The sequence below is a fragment of the Hirundo rustica genome, chromosome 5 (assembly GCF_015227805.2).
Source record: "Hirundo rustica isolate bHirRus1 chromosome 5, bHirRus1.pri.v3, whole genome shotgun sequence".
Classification (NCBI taxonomy): domain Eukaryota; kingdom Metazoa; phylum Chordata; class Aves; order Passeriformes; family Hirundinidae; genus Hirundo; species Hirundo rustica.
Window position 1 is genome coordinate 53,080,036 of NC_053454.1, and position 21,489 is coordinate 53,101,524.

At 37.5% G+C, this 21,489-nt stretch overlaps 1 protein-coding gene across 21 annotated transcripts in view; it reads right to left on the minus strand.

Annotated features, from left to right (window-relative positions):
• Positions 1-21,489, minus strand: part of CCSER1 (coiled-coil serine rich protein 1) — a 626,082-nt gene that overhangs the window by 350,135 nt on the left and 254,458 nt on the right. For all 21 annotated transcript variants that reach the window (XM_040065135.2, XM_058420707.1, XM_058420708.1 and 18 more), the window contains one exon: positions 6,801-7,011. In XM_040065135.2, the coding sequence (XP_039921069.1) occupies positions 6,801-7,011 (211 nt within the window). The remainder of the gene's footprint in view (positions 1-6,800; positions 7,012-21,489) is intronic.

Genomic DNA, 21,489 nt, shown 5'->3' on the forward strand with positions numbered 1-21,489 from the left:
CGCAGGTTAATCACAGCCAATTGCACAGAACTGCTGATGTAGCAACATTACATATTAATAGGGTTACTATTTTAATGCCTCTCCGCAAGACCTGGCTCGTTGAAGAGGCTGGGGCACAATCTATGCAAATTTGTGCTGACCTGGAGCACACTGCCCTGCCATATGAAAATGTTTCACTCAGACAACCACACGAGAAACAAGAGCTCATCATTTGCTTTCTGAATACATTGAGTAGACACTTCTATCACCACCACCTCTACATATGGAAGAGAACTAGTTTTGTGGTCAATCTGGTTTCAGTGAGGCTGCAGCACATAGATTCATGTAATCTACAAAGATTAAGCCACTAAACCAGTAGCAGAACAAACACAATAGAAAGAGAGAAACTTTCCACTTTCAGTATTAAAAATTAAGGGTATTCATTTCAGACTGATAATGTCAAAGTGTGGCTCAAAAACACTCTGCATGTAGCCTTCAAGAGAGCTTTGATGTGAGCGTGGGCAATGACAAACAGATAACTGAGCTGAACCAACTCAGAAAGTCTTTTTATGGAGCCAGGGTTAGTGTGACTCCACAGGAGTCCAGAGCTGTGCGCCCATCCCAACCTGTCAGCTCACACTCTAAAGTACTCAAAGAGTGACAGCAAATGAACACACTGTCCAGGAGCATCTGCTGTAAAGTATATAGACTCTTAAGAGAAAAGGAGTCCAGAAAGGCTCGACATTCTTCAAGAAAGAAATCTTAACGGCACAGGAACAACCCATCCACATGTGCCAAAAGACAGGCTGGCAGGGAAGACACCCAGTGTGGCCGAACAGCAAGCTTTGATTGGGAACTTCAGGGGGAAAAAAAAAAAAATCTGAAATCTATGCAAGAAGAGGCAGGAAACTCGGGAGGACTACAAAGACATCATGAGGTTATGCTGTGAGAAAATTAAAAGGGATGAAACCCAACTAGAACTTAATTTGGCTACTGCAATATAAAATACCAAAAAAAGTTTCCATAAATACATAAACAACAAAAGAAGGGTTAAGGAGACTCTCTATCCTTTATTGGATGCAGGGAGAAAACAAAATGACAAAGGATAAGGAACTTGATGCTGCCTTTGCATCCATCTGCAACAGTAACATCAGTTGTCCTCAGGGGACAACTCAGAGCTGGAGGACAGGGACAGTGAGGAGAATAAAACCACCATAATCCAAGGGGAAATGGCCAACAACTCGCTAGACATCTATGGGGCCAGACAGGATCCACCCAAGTGTACTAAAGGAGCTGGTGGAAGAGCTCACCAAGCCATTTTCTATCATTTACCTGGCTCACAAGCGAGGTCCCTCCCAGTTGACTGAAGGTTAGCAAATGTGATGCCCTTCCCTAAGAAGGGCTGGAAGGAGGCTGCCGAAAACTACAGGCCTGTCAGCTTGGTGCCAGATCCGCTTGTGTGCCATCACATGGAATGGACAGAATTGTTCCTGTACCTTGAGAATATCCAACTAAATAACTGACATTGGGTTTATTTGTTGTTAATAAATACCTTATAAGAGATAATCTTAGAATAATACATCTTCATTGACAAAGTGAATACCTGATTATATCCACTTGTTCCCAATATTCTCTACTACTCTGAAATACTCTCCTAGGAAAAAAGCATGCCAAGTGCAACTGTGGGGTGTTCTGCCTGTCTCTGCAACCAGCTGGGCATGGGTATACCAAAGTATATTTCCAAGTGAAAAAGCCAATTTAACGGGATAAATTTAAATCATATTACTAAATCTAATATATTTTTATTATTAGTTATTTAAATTTATGGGTATACGCAGTGTCAACATACCATGAAATGAAGGAGTTACCAATTTCCAGCATGAATTACTTGATAAAAGAGACTGGGTTAGATGGGGAGTTGTTGAATAAATCAGCAATGCTACAGTGGTTAATTACAAAGTTACTTAAAGGAAGAAAACCTGCAGTATTTTACAGTGTATTAAACTTGCAATTGGTTCTTAGCACAGCTAACACAATATTGGAAAATATAATACATTTCACAGAGGACTGAAGGAATTGCTTTAATGTCTCTAAAAACCACAGTTTAAGGCCAATTCCATATTGACCAGCAATCAGACTACAAAATATCCAAACAGCAATTAGCTTTCTCTCAGTACTTTCCATCAGTGGATTGCAAGTGCAGTATAAAAGGGGACCCTATAATTATGCTTATTTTACTGATGAGGTGAAAGATACATAGGGAGAAGTAATGCAGCCAGTGATATCTGACAGACTAATTGCAGCCTGAGTGGTATCACTCGGCCCCAGTAATCTCAGGCAACCCTAATAGCCAAACTCACAGCAATTTTGTCAATTTTCCACATTTCTTTTTTTTTCAAGTGTAATCTAAAGACACTGTATCAGACACATTAACTTTTAATGACAGCCACAGGCAGCTGCAATTTCCCTCAGTAAAATAAATGATTAATTAGCAAAACACAGTATGTAATATATGTCCAAAGTGACTTAGTCCTATTGCTAATTGTAGCAATTAGCCAAAGCTCCCTAGTCTGCATGGTCTTTTGCAGAACTCCAAAAAAATCATGGGCTGAATAGTTTATATTCTTAATTACACAAACATATAGACAACGTATCTTATATTATTTCTAGATTAGCAACCAATAAGGTCATTTCTGATAGCTCCATAAAGAAACCTAAATGTAGAACTAAGCAGCTGATAAACTATATATTTAATAAAAGAATACATGGAAAATATGACTTTATTTCTACAAGCCTAAAGATTTTCTTTTTATTATGGCACTCAGTAAAATTAATCAAAAAGCTCAACAGCTAAAGTTTGAACGAAACCCCATTATCAGTGACTAAATGGATTCCTTCCCAATACAACTGTATTTTTCCATTATGTTTATTTCAGCATAAAGACCTTCTTTTGCCAGGCACAAAGCCAAAACGATACAAGATTTCTTCATATGTCACTGCCTGAAATGTTCGACCAAAGATTTTAGAAAAGCCCTTCAATGTCCCCTCGATTAGCCAGACTACAAGACATAAAATAGTTAACAGATAGAAATAATTTCATTCTCATCTGGAAGACTACAGGAAAGTCAACGTATTGCTCGGTTAGGAGGCATTATATATTCATTATTGCTGATAGCAATGAGTGAGAAAGAAGCTACAGTCTAGTTTTCAGAAGCTCATTGGCTAAACACAATCCATCAGTTGCCAGAAAGGCTATAGAAAGTATCGAACATTAATTGTTCTATACTTCCCCCAAAAATGGGGGAGAAAAAAATTACAGCAATTAATTGAAGAAACATTCAGAGAGGCCTGGCTGAAGTCTGAACGTGAAGAATCAATTTCTTAGGAGTGGACAAAGCTCCCAAATCTCATCCCTCCAACTCCCATTTTCTTGTCTTCTCTCTTTCAAATGAGAGGAGTTATTACTGACAAGAAGTTCAGTACTATGAAGACTCTGAGAAAAGAAAAAACCAAATAGTCAAAACAAACATCCAAGAGCCGGAGAGAAAAGGGAGACCAATAAATCATGGACAGGGTATAAAACAGCTGGCATTATCTGCTGTGCTGAAGTGGCTATTATCAAGCTGCCCACGCTGGGTAATACAGGTAAATACTCTGGTAGTACTTCTTCATGAAATTATGCATCCCACAGGTCTTGGTTACACAATTTATCACAGATTTATCTGCCAGAAATGGAACATCCATGAGAAAAACTTGCAGATGAGATTGAAAGAGATCTCCCAGAGCATGTGGAAAATCACTGAGCTTCCTCACAGGCCAGGGCCCTCCAGACTATCCAGCTTTGTTCAGTGCGGTTTCCCAAAACATTGGGGAGCAATCTGCCTTATGAGCCTCACATGGGCCAAACCCATAAAAAATAATTAGTAGACATTTTCAAGGCTTTTTCACTGAAAGTGAAATGGTAATTAATTTTCTTAATTGAACGATCATTCATTAGCCTTTTACTAAATAACATTCTCAATCTTGAAAGTTACTGCCATGTCTTCAATTTCCCTTTTCAAGATAAGACTAATAACAAGCCTGTAAGTCTGCAGCACAGTACAGCATACATTGTATGCAGTTTTTCCATTTAGATTCTTCAATTACAAGCAACTGCAATGAAAAGAAAGCATATTTTACTAGCTAGTATTACATTTTGGCAGATCATAATTAAATTATTCTTTAGAAGCAGCGCTCAGTGCTTAAGAAGAAGGATTACACTGAATAACAGGGCTAATATTTTAACTCAATTAGCATGTTGTTTTTCAATAAAGAGGTATACACTACTGTAATTCCTTCTTCTATGGGTAATATCAGGTATAAAACAGATATACTGCAACTTTTTTTTCTGGCAAACCATGTAATTTTCCCCATGTAATTTGTACGCTTTGTATATTTTTGAAGTGAATGAAAACATGTGAAATATTATTATTTTTATAAATATATAATCTTATTTTACACTCTTGCGAGTATAAAATATTTCAGTCCTATAAAAGACTGCCAGATACTGTGTTTGACTACATCTAAAATTGCCTGAGAATTCCATGGTAAGAAAAGAATTTTTCTTTTATGTCTTTTGTTCTGCACTTTGAGTTTGATTTATAATATTGGTCGGGGCAGAAGTGATTTTTGGATGAAAAAATTACATCTAGTTGCAAGGGAAGTAAGGGATCCTCTCCATGGAAACTGTCTGCTAAATATGCTCAGATGATTTATTTATCTGATTCTTCAATACAATATTTCAATTTTATGGGATTATATTTTCCTGTAATCTTTCACTAATAATTTAAAAGTGGCATAAATGTATAAATGTCTGAATTTCTGAAGATAATCCAGTTGTGTCACTTCAATATAAATTTCTAACATATTTCAAGGTCATGTCCTCGGTTGTTGAAAGTAGCTACGCAGGTTCTTTCGAGGTAAATTACAGCACATACGGGCATCCAAATGTAGGATTAGGAAAAGGCCATTTTGATTTGACAGGGCAAGACAAAAAGAAAACTACAGAGACACACTATGTTACAACCACTTGGGGAGATGAAAATTATACAGTACAAAGGAACAAATAAGTAAAAGACTGAATGATTAAGACAAAAAAATAAAATCAATGAGTCACTTAAGTAGGTATTAATAACTGGACATGAAATTCCAGTGAGTCACATGAAATACCTTATGTTCCTTCTGTAGAAGATCATCTGAAGAACGTTTTTAAAGACGAAGTACTGAAAGGTACAACATATTTCCAAACAGAAAATAACAGCAGATGGTTACACAAGCTTAATGGAACTCTGTAAGTTAAAACTAAAATTCTTACACTTACCATCACGGTAAGAAAGACCTTTTCTGAGCATTATAGAATTATTCACTCTAGAAGCAACAGAGAACGCTGCCTGAATATTACCACCTGAATATTAGAACTGTTATGTCACATAATATCATAATTCTTACTTATCTCCCGATAAAATGAAGATACAAATCCTTTAAATTCACTCTATATTCTCACATTACATAAAAAGCAACTAATGGAGAATTAATGATTTCAATTCTGGATTCAGAAGTGCAATAAGGATCCTTATAGCACAAATCAAGCTTCTAGAGAACTGAAGGATGCTAGAAAGGCTGGGGCTTGCCAATGAGCAAAAACTATGCTGTTTAGGAGGGCTAATTGCAAACTACCATGACTAAACGTCTGACAAACCTTTTCAGACAGGACAACAGTCGGCTGAATTTAGCTACAAGTGACAAAGAAGCGAGCAGTAAAAACCCCTCAAATTGCTTTTAGTCCTCATTATATGAAGCTTCAACAGGAGAAATTCTGTTTCCATCTTCAGGAAAAAAGTTACAAGGATGTAGTCACACAACAGAATGGCTACCCAGAGATGATGCAGAGACCCCATTAAGGCACCAAAAGTTTAAGTGGACAAGGATCTAAGCAACCTCTACTGAGTCAGCCTTGCTTTGAATAGAGAAGGTGGACCTCCAGAAAGCTCTCCGAACATAAATTATTCTGTATTTTTATGAGCTATATAGAAACAAACAAAACTTGCTTGTAGATTAAAGAGGTAATGCAAACTGCCATTTGCTAACAATAAAGATGAAAGTTCACAGCATATACCTGAGTAAAGGCTCCACAGCTGGAAAGTATATTAAAAAAAAAAAAGTGATTTTATTTATCTAAAATTCTAAAGAAAAACACACACAAGAAAATTTTCAAAGCAACACCAGCAGTTCATAGGGGAAGCAGGCGAATATAGCAGGACAGGACAAGTCAGGGCTCTCAAAATTGTCCGGAATGGAACCAGTGAATGGCCTACAAAATCTGATTTCAGCCACCATTTACAGACCCAAGCTGGCAACCTTTTAGTACTGTTACTTAAGAGATTTTTTTTTTCCCCCTCTGCATCTCTGCCCTAAATGAATTGCATGCGACTTCAGAATGGATAACTGTAGTAAGAAAACTGAAAAGCTCTGAAACACTGGAAGAAAAAAATACGATGTATTTTGACCTGAAGCAGTTGGCCTCCCCTGTCCCCTTTTTAGCAAAAGCTCAAAAAAAGCTTCACACTCTGGACACCAAGATGACAGAATCATTTAAATTCTGCTGAAGTATAAACTTTCTGACCTTCACCATGCTGAGGCATGACTATTTATACTTCTGCATCAATTCCATGTATTCAAGACATATTAAAAGACATCAAGTCCATAAACTTTACTGACCCTTTTCTGCTGCTTAGCTCATTAATGCTGAAATATATTAGTCTAACAAATAAGTGCGTGATTACCTCTTGAAGAACCCTCTTCATTTTCAGAAGCAATGTCTTTACAGCCGTGCAGTCCTGGAGCATCAGTCTGAAGGGCAGAGACTCAATGCCTCCACCTTCTTCCAGACCAGGGAAAGGCCACTCCACAGATGGGCTGCCAGCCAGCTGGCTGACACGAGGGTGCCTGGCTTCTCCTTGCTCCACCTCCTTCGACAGCTTCAGGGACAGATTCCTTGTGAGAGAAAACAGAAAGGTCAACACTAAAATATGAAAAAGAATTAATAATTGGGGGGAGTGGTAATTCCTCTGAGCTTAAAGACACTTATACATATTGCTTTTTGAGCCTTCTAGCATGAATGACCTTTATAACATACATTTAGCCATATGGTGTTAGCAATAAAATACACATTTATAAAAGGACCATACTCTACAGGAATTAAAACCATGTTCTAGCTCACGCCCTTCAAAAGAAAGCTGTTTTCTTAAAACAAAATATCCTGTGGGCAAAACTTCTACAGGCCTATTTTATTTCAGTTGAGCTTTACAAAAAAATGAATCTGTCATGCACTTTCAGAAGCTAAATCAAATCACGATCTTCCATGTGCTTTAACTTAGACCTCAGAAAGAAAAGAAAACTGCAAAAAGTAGTACTCCCTTCTGGGTTGGCCCAGTGACAAAAGATGAACCTGCTAGTGTATAAAATGGAGTATGAAATGTAATTAATCTGCACTCACTCTTAGGTTTAGTTACTACTAAAGCTATGTAAACAGAATATGAAACAAAACAACAATAACTTGCGGTTGAAATCCATTAAAGACACAAAGATTTGGATGGACTTTAAAGGTAATGAAAGACCATTATTTTGCTGCATACACACTATCTTCCTGTAATATCAGAGCATTCTCTTTTTCCCATGATGAAGAAAGTCATACTAAATTAATTCAGTACAATTTAAGATGCTAGCATAAGCAGTGAAGAAAATCACAATTAATAATAATTTTAAATATTGTTCCAATTTTCTGTTCCATTTGAATTTTTATGCAACATAAAATGGATTCTGCCATAGTTCGGAAGGACAAAGAATAATTCCCTACATATAATTTTCCTTAGCTATGGTTTCATAGGATCCACAGACAAAACTAGATTAATGTGATTTCTTAAGACAAACAACTCCTACTGCCATACTAAAAATGGAAAATAAGGATACTATAACTATCTTCTATGGATGGTTCATTTTTATATTTTGAATGCTATGCAATATGCAGTAAATAAAAAACATGTTAGACCAAGCAATGTACCACAGAGACCACACAGATGGACAGATCCTCATGATGGCCAATGGACCTAAAATGTCAGGCTCTTCAAGACTCATAAAACAACTAAAATTAGTCTGTTTTAATTTTAAAATGTACTGAAGCATCTTTGATAGAATATTTTGCATTCTTCATAATAAAAATACAAGGTGGATGGTAAAGTTGCTTTTGACTGAAGGATATTAAACCGCTGATGTTTTATAGCCTTTAAAGAAGACACAGGTAAAAATCATGCAAAGAAAAAAAAATTATGAAACTGAAGTATCATAACATAGGCCACTCTTAAAGGTTTATAAAAAGCCATATTCCAACTACTGGAATCCACACTTCCATAAGATAATTTAAATAAAGAGCTTTTCTGGATTAATTAAAGATCAAACAACAAGGTTCTCTTTTTTTCCCCACCCAGTGCCTGCAGACTAGAAGATGGATTATTCCTTAGAAAATCCTGCACATTCATTTTGTAAGTCTCACTGAAGTCTCACACTCTCTTCCTCACACTCCTCTACAGGCATTCTACGTGGGTCCCATGCTGACCCTGAGAAAGGGCCAATTTAAGATGTACTGTCTCCCAAAAGGCATCTTTTACTGCCCATTATCAGGGAGAAAAATCTAGTATCACCAGCCACGCTCTGCTCCCCAGTGATGAGGAAATAACTCTTGGAAAATTACCCTCCCCTCTGGAAGAGATACAGTGCTTATGTATAAGCTATAGATGTACTAGAAATATGGCAATTCTCCATTTCAAATAAAGAAAATATTCTCAGTTAATTCAGTGGGCTTTACATTGATATCACACTGCTCAACACACAAAATTACCACGTTTTCAAACACAGAATCTTGTGCTTAAGTATGAAAAGGACCATAATAACATATCACCACTCACAGTGTTAAGAGTTTAAAATCTGACTCAATTTCTACTTGAAAATGGTGACTCAGAGTTAGTTGGTATACAGAGAGCATTCAGATTATACAGTCCTCCCTAATAGGTCAGAGGTACTTTAACTGATCTGCGACACAAAAACCCGGCGCTCTCTGATACAACTCATTCTACTTGCGGCAGAAAAAACAAGCTCATTTAAAATTCATTCCAGAAATGGCATTTCATCAAGTTCATTATTAACAACATCTAGGTGGTCTGTTACATTATTATTATTATGGTAATCCACTGCAGTTCATCTCAAAGCAGCAGTAGAGATTTAGAAAGTGGAAAAAAAACTCCAACCATTCTTCCCAAATGAGAAGTCTTGCTTTATTAGTAAAACATCTCAGCCTCTGAAGTTGGAGTGGGAGCTGGTTCCCCAACTGGTAGTGCCGGAGTTCTTTACAGATGGCCAGACCCCTCCACCTTCCTAGCATGCATTCATTGTAACAAAAACACTTCACAAATGTTTTTATTACAAATATTATCCGTGACAAACTTCTTAAGCCCTTGAAGAAAAGCCTCAAAAGATCTATTTTAATGACCAAAAGCAATGTATTTCCTTTAACTGACAACATTAACTACATGATATTATCAACATACAGTATTTCAGAAAGGCAATTTGGCCACTTTTAAATACATGGCTATGGACTGAGCTCTAAATTCACCTGCCATATGCTCAGGCTAAGTTCCAACTTTAATAAAACCATCCCTGAAAATGTTCTGAGCACTAGAAGTCAGTTTCAAAAGACTTTTGAAATGGCTTGACCCAACCCCGTTACCGCCCTTTCCAGTGATTCCCTAGCACAGTTTGGTTGTCACTACAGGCAGATTGGATAGGACCACTCCATTCTGGAGGATGTCAGTGGTGCAGGTGTGCACTGAAGTACCATCCCATACAGATGTCACCTCAAATCCCTGAGCATGGCTACGGAACCACGAATGATAACAGAAAAAAGGACACAATGTTAGTAGAATTACTGCCATCCTAAGGTCAGAAAATCCACAGAAACGTTGTTACAAGCCTGTAAATATTAAACAGGGTGAAAACTTGTGCAGCTCAAGGGTACTTCGGGCCTGCTGGCTTTTTTCTTATGTATCTGCTGGACACAGCCGCTGAGCACCAGAAACCTCTTTCCTGATTTCTAGCTGATACAAAGAATCAGAAGCAACAATATCCAAAGTCAGTAAAATGGTAGTGCCATTAAGGCAGATTTCTCTTTCAAAAGCAGTCTTTATTGAAATAGTATGCTAGCATTAAAATAGTCAATCAATGGCTTCCACCATTTAATAGCCTCCATCAATCCAATACAACCACGTTAACTAAGTAAGAGACACAACTGTGCAGATCCTTTGAAAGCTCCTTTCCCCTACAAAGGTAGAACAAAACCAATTTTCTTATACTAAAGAATTCTTAAAGGGTTTTATTTAAAAAATTAGGGGGAAAAAAAAAAAAAAAAAGAGGAAAAATTAAAGGGAAAAAAAAAAGGACCCAAAGACATGGATTTGCAGGTTGAGCTCATTTAAGTTATTCTTCCCTTCTTACTGATCCTCAGATCAATGATTTGAAGAGCTTATGGTAATTTGAACTTCACTTACATAAAGATCCCCAGATTATGTGGACTTTAATCTTCTTAGTTTTCATCTGCAGTGCTCAAGATGTTGCTAAAGCAGAATTAGCCTAAACTAATACAATTGGTTCCCCTGAGTCTGCTTCTCTCAATATGAGCTTAACAGAAGAGAACTCATGTAACACTGTTGGCATCAAGAAGGCTCTGAAAACAGAGCAAAAGACCCCAGCCTCTGCTAGAAGAGCTGAACACACCTTCTTTCTTCCCTGAGCGCTTATCTTCTAAAGCAGGGTCTTAGAAAAAGCCTTAAACCTCTAATTTTCCGTGTTTAAGTGGGCAGCTGTGTGTGTCTGTATTCATCAATCAAGATACCATGTACATACACACATGTATTTTTACAGCTTCATATATATATGACTTGTAGAAGTCATACATATACTTTTATATAAAGACATAAAAAAATTGGTCTTCATAAATTTTTCAAGAAAACAAGTAGTTCTTATTTGTGCATAGCTTGGCTCACCCTTTTACATTAGAATAAAAATAGTTTTAGTTTCATACAGAGGTTATGTCCTGAAATCCTCTTTCATATTCATGAAGAAGGCCTTCCATCCATATTTCTTTCTCCTATCAAGAATTTTCTTTTTCTTCACTAACAGTAAATAGGTTTTCCTCATTCAGAAAATTACTTAATTATTATTTTGATAAAGATCCCTCCGCTGGATCACATAAGATATGTAAGAGCAACTGTTTCTGATTTTTAGAGGAATAGCTGCCTACCTCCCATACTTCCAAAATTCAGCTCAAAGCACTCTGTGGCTCTCCTAACATGAAGTATGCTGCCTGTGAAACCCTACTATCATCCCATACTGAACTTAATCCCTGAGTGATCTCCGACTAATCTCACCTAGGAAAGAGACCTGCTCCATCCCAAACAGTTCACAACTGAAATACAGGTACAAATTTTGGAAAAAAAAGAAAGGCCCCTCACCATATTTAGCGGAATTAAGGTACAGACTTTAAAAAGTATATTCATAAATATTACAATTAACATGTAAAACAATGACCTGCTAGGTGCCTGAATCTTCCCAAGGTCTAGTCAAGGAAGATAAAAAAACTAACAAACTCCTCACTCAGTTCTGGAAACACAGGCTTTGCAATACTATGATAAAAAGCTAACCAGAACTTAAAACACTTGGCTAATTACCCACATTAGCATTCTTTGGCATCAAAATTTCTTCCTCTATCTCACACAATTTCTCAACATTGCTTCTGTTTTAACAGAAACTGCTTCAGAAGTTGTAGGGATAAAATCTCGGAGCCTTGTACATCAGTGTGTCATAAGTACACATTGTTTGACGCTCTACAGCTTTTAGAGCTGTGTGTCCTTTATTGATGCTATGATTTTTCAAGGTCAGCCTTTTAGAGAGATGATGTCCAGTTATCTGTCACTATCAAACTCTCCACCCACACACAAGTGTGCACACAAACTCTAATGGCCAGTGATGCTCTAAGTTAAGAGACTGTCAACCTTTTCTACTAAAACTGCTTTTCCTTACAAGATTTATATCACAGTCATAAAGACATCCTTTGGGCTGAAACATGGTGATCAAGAAATTCAGAATCAATTAAAAAAAAAAAAAAAAAAGTAAAATTAAAAAAAGCCTTTCATTTTCCAGCTGCTAGTAAAGTACAGCAGTGAAGGGTCTGTCAAGAATTTTTTTTCCTTTCTCTAAACTCCACAGGAGTTAAGAGCCCTGTTTATATCCCCTGATCGAGCACACAACACTTCAAACCAGTCCTTTTCTTCCTGCTGGAACCTATTAGGAAAATTTTAATGTAATAAAAATATCTGATAATGGATAATCAGATAATGTTAAAAAAATAGCTCCTTGGAAAAGACCATTGGGGCTTCTTACCTTTCAAATATTAACAGTGCAGTAGTAAGTAAAGCATTGAAGACAAACCAGCAAAAGTAAATGAGGCTGGCTTGGCACTGAGATTTTGGTAGCTTCAGTCTTTCTAAATTCCCCTCGATCCCCCCCCAAAAAAAAAAGTCAGCAGGAGATCATCCTTGAAACTACTTTACAGATGTTAATTAATGCTATGTCTCTGATCAGGATATAAAAAGAAATTTTGCCTGCTCTTGTCCATGGCAGGGGAGGTGGAACTAGATCATCTTTAAGCTCCCTTACAACCCTCTGCTTATTTTATTTGGACAAAGGATCCATCTCCCTACAGACGTTGCAGTGTTTGTAAAAACTACACGCTTCTGACTGGATGCTGCCTCAGTACAGACTAAAGCCAGAGACACTTGGTGCTCTCTCCAAATCCCACTCCAAATGCACTGCACAGAACGGATCAACTCAGCTGAGCTGGGACTAGAACCACAATATTCTGATCTAATCTATTAGTGATAGGCACTGAAACGTGTCCAGAAAACTTGATACTATTGGGGGAAATGGGAAATAATGAGGGGGAGATCCATTTTGTCACTGTCACCTTCTAGATAAGAACATTTCTCTTCACCTTTGCTCTAAATGCTTCAGCCTTTCCTTTAGAAAATGTGCAGATGCAATGTAAAACCGTCAAGCTTTTACTGGGTTAAAAAGAAAAAACCTGTAAAATCATAATGGATATTGGGTTTGATGACTGCCTTCCAAGAAGCACAAGTTGCACTACACTCCTTTCATTCAGTTACCAAACTAGATTTCATTACTTAAAAACAAATTGACAAATACTTCCTACTCCAGGTAGTATTTTTTGCTATCAAAAATTTATGAAATCCTGATCAAAGTTATGTGTACTTTAAATGAAAGAAGAAAAACAGAGGCAAATAATGTTCAATAAGAAGATCCTGAACTGTTAGTATCAGCTTTAGTGGGAAGATAAATATGCTAACAGGAAAGGTTAAATTCACTAGAAGACAAAAGGACAGCAGGAATATTTGCTTAGTGCTGAGCAGAATTCACAGACATGGGTAAGAAAGATGGATGTCCAGTGAGACCAGAAAATTAAGTGGAAAATTCACATACTTTATAAAGGAGACAAGCCACTCACTTCAAGACGCGTCTGGATTGGTTTATAAATACCTGTGAAGCACCTAATCATATTATTACTGCCTAACCCAAGATATTACCTTCTGATTAGCTATTAAGCATTAAGAACACTTCTGTGGAGAAAGCAAGCAATTCATTATACCTTGTGTTGGCCAAGAGGTTCATCTGAGATACATAACAGATTTTAAAAAGGTCCAATTAATATTTACTAAAATACTTTCAGCATTCTGCTGACTTTCCCTACATCCCAAACCCTGCCTGCCTTCTCCCTCATCAGGTTACTCAGGGAATCTTCCTGGATTGGGTTCAATTACAGAAATGTCTAGGTTTCTGAGCATGCCAGGGCTTAAAACCAGATACAGACATCTAAATAATCATCCTACAGGTTATCATGCTACAGCCAAACACATTCCTCCATTAGGAAAAATGCACCTGCCTACAGGATTGACAGAGACTCAGAGAAAGAAGAATAAAATGTCAGAGGAGCTGAGCAATAGTTAAGGGACAACACCCTGTAACAATCAGGTATTTAAAACTGTGTGAGTGTTCAGGAAATTCCAACTAGTAACCCTAAAATTTAGCACTAACTCTACATTTTCATATAGGGAAAAATCAAGTCAGTAATAGAACACTATCTCCAAAATACTCACTAATTACAAACACAGCATTCTGAGTGATGATACCTTTCAATACTCTTCAATAGAATCAACACAATGGACTTTTATTTTGGTGAATATATATGATTAAACCAATGTATCCCTTCTCCTTGCCCTCTAGCAGTTTTTGGAACAAGGAGTAGAGAACAGTGGCATCTAAATTCAGAGCACATGATCCACCTATGGTACATAGCAAATGTTATAAATATGTCAGGAAGAAACCAAAACTTTAAAAATCCATCCTTTTTCATTATCAAGTACAACAGTTGGAGCCTAATGTTAATATTAAAAGAGCTTTTATGTTAAATCCTCTTTTATGACCAATAAATGAAAGCATGCAATGGGTCCAGGAACATAATCTATGAAAACACGGAGCATGTATGTAACTACATATCCATTCTTTAAGATACCAGTATATGAGCATTTTTTTTTCAATGTTATATTGTGTTCTTAAAAGTTTTTGGGAAACATTATGGAAGCATGATCCACACAAAAGAAACAGAATAACACAAGAACTCCAGCACCAGCACTAGGTTATAGCTTCAGTGAAAACACCTCACACTACATCATCTTGAAATAAAAGAGTCTGAGAGCTTCACAAGCACAAAGATTTCTCAGGAACCACTCACCTTGCAAAGGCTCAAAAACTCTCCTCCCCCTCTGAATACTGCGCAGCTCCAGACACCAACTTACAAAAACTGCCCCTAGCACAAACAAAGGCCAGTAACTTGAGAAAAATTCCCAGCTACGTACAGGAATGAAAGCCTCTAAGTTACGAGACCCTTCCTGTTATTTCCTTGGGAGTGTCCTCGCAAACAACCCGAGGGCTTAAATTAACTCAGAGTGTTTTCACTTACAAGGCAGGTGTTTGCAATGTCTGCACTTGGAACCTAATTAGTGAAATTAAAGCCCTGCAACAGCACATGCTCCATTTTTTAAACAAAGGCATTAGAGACCAAACAAAAAGAAAGCTATAAACTAATTAATGTGTAAATTAACCTAATTGCTTTGTTCTCTCATGATGTTATCAATCACTAACTGCCACAGCAGAAACATGTTATTTTATCATATGGTCAAATTAGCCCACCTGCAGGAGATTTCTTTGACTTTGCCAGTATGGTCTTCAGTGTTTTTTATTTTTGATTGTAAATAACTCACCAAAAATAATCAGAATATTTAATTTCTTTTGACTACAGCACTGCAGTAGTGCTTCCATACTGTTCTTTTACAAAAGAAGGCATTTCCTGTCCCTTCTCTCCCCCATAATGTGGCATGCTGTGAAAAAGGAAATCTAAAGAATTGTCAAACTGAGGTCAGAGACAGATGATAAAGAGAATGGTTTTTGGTTTGCTTGACTATAAAGGACCCGAGGTCAGATCTCTGAATCATACTGAAATATCTCTAAATATTTATTCCAGCAAAGAGGAGGAAATAAGCATGCTAAAAGTTCAATACTAGCTCAGCTCTTCATGCTTACAGTATTTTTGTTCTGATGCAACATTGTTTGACAGCTAAGTGCCTACAAACTACGTCCCATCAGAAGCTTCATGCTCTCTGCACTGCCTCTTGTCTCCATTCACTTTGAGGGCATCAGGTCTACTGCCTTGTAACACTGGATTTTGAGACTGCCACATAACAATTCAATGTTTATTTCAGTTGTTTACTCTCTGGTTGCTACATTCTCTAGTCTGGGGACTCTGCTTCAATTACCCAAATATTTGGGGTTACTGCAGCAGCTTTTAGTTTACAGTGCCAGTTTGCAGTTTAAGGCTGAGAATAACATGAAGAGCACTACTGTGCAAAACTACACAAGTTTAGAAAAGCTGCATCTCACTGAAAAGAGACAGCCCGTGATTAGAGTTTGATGTCCGATGTTTAAATCTTTTACGTTGCACATTTTCAAATTTTAGGTAGTAAATGACAGTTATATTTGGAACACAATTTCTCTTAATTTAACATCACTGCAATAACTTGTGCCATTAATTTATTAAAGCTTGCAACAAATACGATAATGAAAAAACACACTTGTAAAAGTTGTTGTAAAGAAGTTATTAAAAATTTAGTGTGATTATTAATTTATAATACAATTTGTAGCATTTCTTCTGTGAAACACTAAATGTACATTACATAATAGCATAATTAATACTTTTAGCTACTGGTTTTGCAAACTGTTTGTCAAGAGAGCAGCCCTAATAATTGTTGGAGCATATGTTAAAACTTGCTGACCATAGCTCCATCTAAACTGAGATTAAAACTGGATTTGCCAACTCATTTATTTTCAAGGCACCTCACAGTATCACTCCAGCTTTTGGAATAAATTCCATTTTTAAAAATAAAATGCACAAAATGTCAATTTCTGGCCCACACTGTTGCCAGATGCAGCATGACATTTTGGTCTAAGCTCACCCTATAGATTTTGGATGCAGAAGACAAAGCACTCAAAAGACATGCCTGTGCACATACAGACATTGTACAATCTTTGAGGTTGAAAACTGCTTGACTAATGAGCCTGAACCTTTTCTGGCAAGGCTGTTCTCCTGCCTTTGCTTTCAGAGATCCATCAGCCACTTAGATTGGCATGCATATTACTGGCCAGGCTGTTATTCCCTAAATCTGACACAGCAAACCTGAGGAACATGCTAGGATGTGAGTACATTAGTAGGGAATATGTTGTAAAACTACACATTAGATATGACACACAAGAAAAGACGGCCATAACTCATGGTCAAGTGGTAATGGAAAGATGAAATTTGACTGGTTTTACCTCAATGTTGTGTTTTTTTCTTTTTTATTTGACATGAGTCAGTTTTTCTGTGGGTGTTTTTGGGGTGTGTTGTTGTTGTTGTTTTTTAATTTTGTGTTTGTTTGTTTAGGAAAAAAAATCAACTTTGAACACACACATTCTGAGGACAATTGTTCATTCATAAGACTGATTTGGGCTATGAAGAACGTTCAGAAGTCATCTAATCCAATCCCCCTGCAATGTGCAAGAACGTCTTCAACTAGAACAGGTTGCTCAGAGTCCCACTCAGCCTGACCCATTCAAGAGATGGGACGTCCACCACTTTTCTAGGCAACAGTTTCAGTGCCATACCACCCTTATTCTCAAACACTTCTATCTAACATTATACCTTGTTCTATCACAACAGATCCTGCTAAAAAGTCTGTCCCACTTTGCTTACAGGAACTCTTGTTGTTACAAAAAAAAAGATAACCCAGTAGCATTCACTAAAAATACACAGTTCTTAGGCCCCAAAAATCTGAATGTCATTTATTTTAGGCTTCATCAAGCCAGATATGAAGATTTTTGAAGTTCTTCTTACTGGTTATAACAGCAAGTTGATGTTAAGTGTTGTCTTGGTTTAGGGACAAATCTGGGAGAAAACCCCTGAATAGGATCCCTCTGGGAAGCAAACCCAAGTGGCCCCTCTCTCCAACCAGTCCAGTAAAAAATTCTTTGGAGAAAACTGGAAAAAACTATTTTACTTAACAAACAAAGTGCATACAAGTATAAAGAATGAATAATATGAAACAATAAAACCTATCGTTCTGAAGTGAGATGGCAAATTGAGAAAGTCCTTGCCGTGGGTGTAGCTCGGCTCTCTCTCAGTGTCTCCTCAGTCCCAGTCCCTCCAGCGCTGCTGGAAAATGCCGAGGTCCAGGCCCCGGTGGGCCACAGGTGCAGCCCCCAGTGCTCCCCTGGGTTTTCAGTCCAGAGCAGGCTTAAACAGTTCCAAGTAAAAAGAAAAGAAAAACAGTCCAGGGAACTTCTCTGCCCTAGCTAGCTGAAACTAACTAAAAGCAAAAAAAGATCTTTGTCCTGCAGTCTCTCCAAGCCTCCGCCGAACACCCCGTCCGCAGAAGAATGTGGAGGAGTCAGGCAGTTTTCTCAAAACAAACTCCGTGCTTCTCCTTGCTCTTAGAACCAGTCTTAAAGGCACAGAACTCAATATACAGCACAAACAGAGCAGATGATTGGGGATACAAGCATCATACAGTCACCCTAGGACAAGTGTGATCAAATCTTCAGACAGGAAAAAAGGGCACTGAAGTCCTATGAGATGCAGAACGCTTATTTTAGTCTTTGAGTGGCCAGGAATTCATATTCATCTGAGGCAATATCGATGAGTAGGGATATCTGTCCTTAAATTTTTTTATTTCATCTCACTTGGTCAGTCTGCTGGTGTACCTACTGCCTGTGCACCTGCTTCTCCAACACTTAACATCTGGCAGCAACCTCTCAAAACTAAGGAGCTGTTTCCACAAACACTAAGGGCTGTTTCCCTCCTTACACAGACCCCCAACAAGCCACCAGCCTTTCCCTGAAAGGTTCCGCGCAGAAACTGACATAATCAAGCACAGTCAAACTACATGGGCAACAGGGTGACTGGCCATCAGTACTATGAGGGTTTCAACAGAACTCCAAGCATCATCCATAAGCTTTTCTCCATCCCAACCTAACTACTGTCCAACTTTTGCTGAAATACATTTTTAGCCTGGCCAGGGTGATATGGCAAAACACAAAGCTTGCCTGCAGAATCTGGCAGCAGAGAATTAAATAAATAAGTTTTCCCTTAGAGGCATTTTTATTAGCTCTAGAAGCAGCATTTTGAAATTTCAGTGTCATTTTTCAGACTAAATGAACTCTGATGGGCTGAAGCTGGCATTTCTTTTGCACAACATCATTTATCAAGTTTTCTTGTTTCATTCTCAGGAACAAATGCAATCTTGGAAAAAGACAAAGAAACAGAAATGCCTAGATCAGAGCACAGGTTAAACAAAAATCTCTTCTAAATTAGTAAGGCCTGTAATATTACTAAATACTTTTAGAAAGCAGAAAATACAGCAAGAAATAATTAACCTAATGCAGATTGTTCTCTCCTGAATAAAAGCTGTCACAAGAATAACTAAGAGATGAGTGAAGCAAGTCATTTAAATGCAGGCAAAAGCCATAAGGCAGATGACTAACCTATTTATCCGTGTGCCAGAAAACATAAAAAATAATCCAAGCCTACTGGACCTCTGATTGGCATTTGTAAAACTCCCAGTGAAAGGTAGGAGAGCTTTACTCTTCCTCCTCAGGATAAGCTAGTAGAGTTTTTGACATGCAAAACTTGCACGATACAAGCCATGTTCTCTTGCCACAACAATAATAAAGAGGAGGGAAAATGTGAAAATGTAAAGCTGATGCAACAGGAATATCCACTTCATTTTTAGAACAGGTGAAAAAGTAGACTTTTTATTTTCCAAACTGTGATCAGCTCACTACCAACAGGGAGGAACCCTGTGGACAATTAAGTTACATAAGAATAAATGATCATCCCTTCAGAAGGTGAGCTAGAGAATTCACTTGTATATTTTACTGCAGACACTGCAGTATCAGTATAACTGTTGAGGCAGCCACTGAGACAAATAAAAGTTGCAAGGAAGAAAGTTTTAGATGATGTATCTTTATTAGCCTCTATCACTCTTTGTTTTCATCCTGCTTGGCTGACTAAGTGGGACAACTGGTAATGTTATTTGTGTAGACAACATTTTCCCCTACAGCATCATCTAAAACAACAGGCTGAGCATTCTATACTTAATTACTTTGTTTTCAATTGTTTGTGTGCTACAAGTTTTTTGGAAAAAAAAAGTCTGGCAGTTTAATTGGCTTTAAATTCCAGGACATCAAGACTCAGTGGGTAACTATAGTTGTAAATGGCAAGGAATAACAAAAGTGATAAAATAGCCATTCCACACCTTGACTGATACATTTACACCTGTCTATATCTTCACATCTGAAAACAGTGAAAACTGTGGAAGTTAGCAAAATACACACATACTTTTTGTCCACAAAATTCCTGGAATTTAACAAACTAAATCAAATCACAAGTGCTTTTGTATATAAGCCCATAAGATTATCAAGAGAAACAGGTGCAAAATGAGTATTAGAGATGTCTGGTAGCTGAAAGTTTTGTTATTTTGTGAATATCTGTACATGCTCCCTCTTTTATTCTTCATATTGACAGTAAAAACAACTAAAGCCCTGGATAAGTGCATTGCATATTTCAGACACAAAAGGTAAAAGACATAAACCTATTTGCCACTGAAATACAAATTTCTCTTTCTAAACTTGGAAAAATCTCTTCAAGTTTTTGAACAGCACAGTGTCCAATGTAAAAGCAGAAATTTAGAAGCATCAATTACAAGTAACACCTGGGGCTATTGCTCTTATATGAGAAATATTTGGAATCTTAACATAGGCAAGAATTCTACTTTATATCACTGCTTAAGTTGGCACATTTTGCCATCAAACTTAACTATTCCTTAAATATGAAGATATGAGTACTGAGCCTCTCATTAGCACTGCTAGCTACAGAGGCAGTAATTTCATGACAGTCCTACATCCAAATGCTGGTAATAATAGATAAAATATTTCTTGAGAAGTTTTTAGAGAGGAAGAAAAATAATGTAGAGTGAACATATAAGAGGTACTGTTAAAGGACAACCTCTTCCCAGCCTGGGTGACACTTTTTCACCTGTGTTCCTGCAGTCTATCCCTGTGCATGTTCCAACTAAGAAGGTGATCAAAAGAAATTTCATATTCTGCTGAGGCATTTCAGAGCTTATCACACTATTTGTGCAACTTCTGCTGAGGTCTCTCCCGCCTCTCCCCACTGAATTTCAAATTTCAAAATCTAAGTAGAAAAAAAGTACATTTTCAGGTAACTTGCTTTCAGTATTTGAGTGACAAAGCAGAGATTAAAAGAGAAACTTTTGAAAAAAGTTTTTTACTAAAAAACCTGAAGAGCAGGGGCAGCTCTTGCACTGGGATCTGCAGGGCCCATCACTACCAGAACAGGTCAGCTTGGTCAAGTGGTGCTCAATCCTCGTGTTAAAGACACAGTGGACATGGCAATGCCAAACTCAACACTGCAGAACATCATGACCAGAAGTGTATTTTGCCTGCCTCTATTTTGTGCTTGTAGAAATTACAATGAAGATTTAGATATGTAAAAGAAGGAGCTACTGCTGATGAAGGGAACGTTTTAGATGAAACAACAACTTTCACTTATGTGAAGGTGTGAATCTTATCCAAACTATCTCAATGGATTTACTGCATGAGATAGTTAATGCTGCTTCTTAACTGATCCAAGATTCCTGGCAGAGGTGTACAGACTGCACTTAGGTAGGGGAGAGTGGAAGG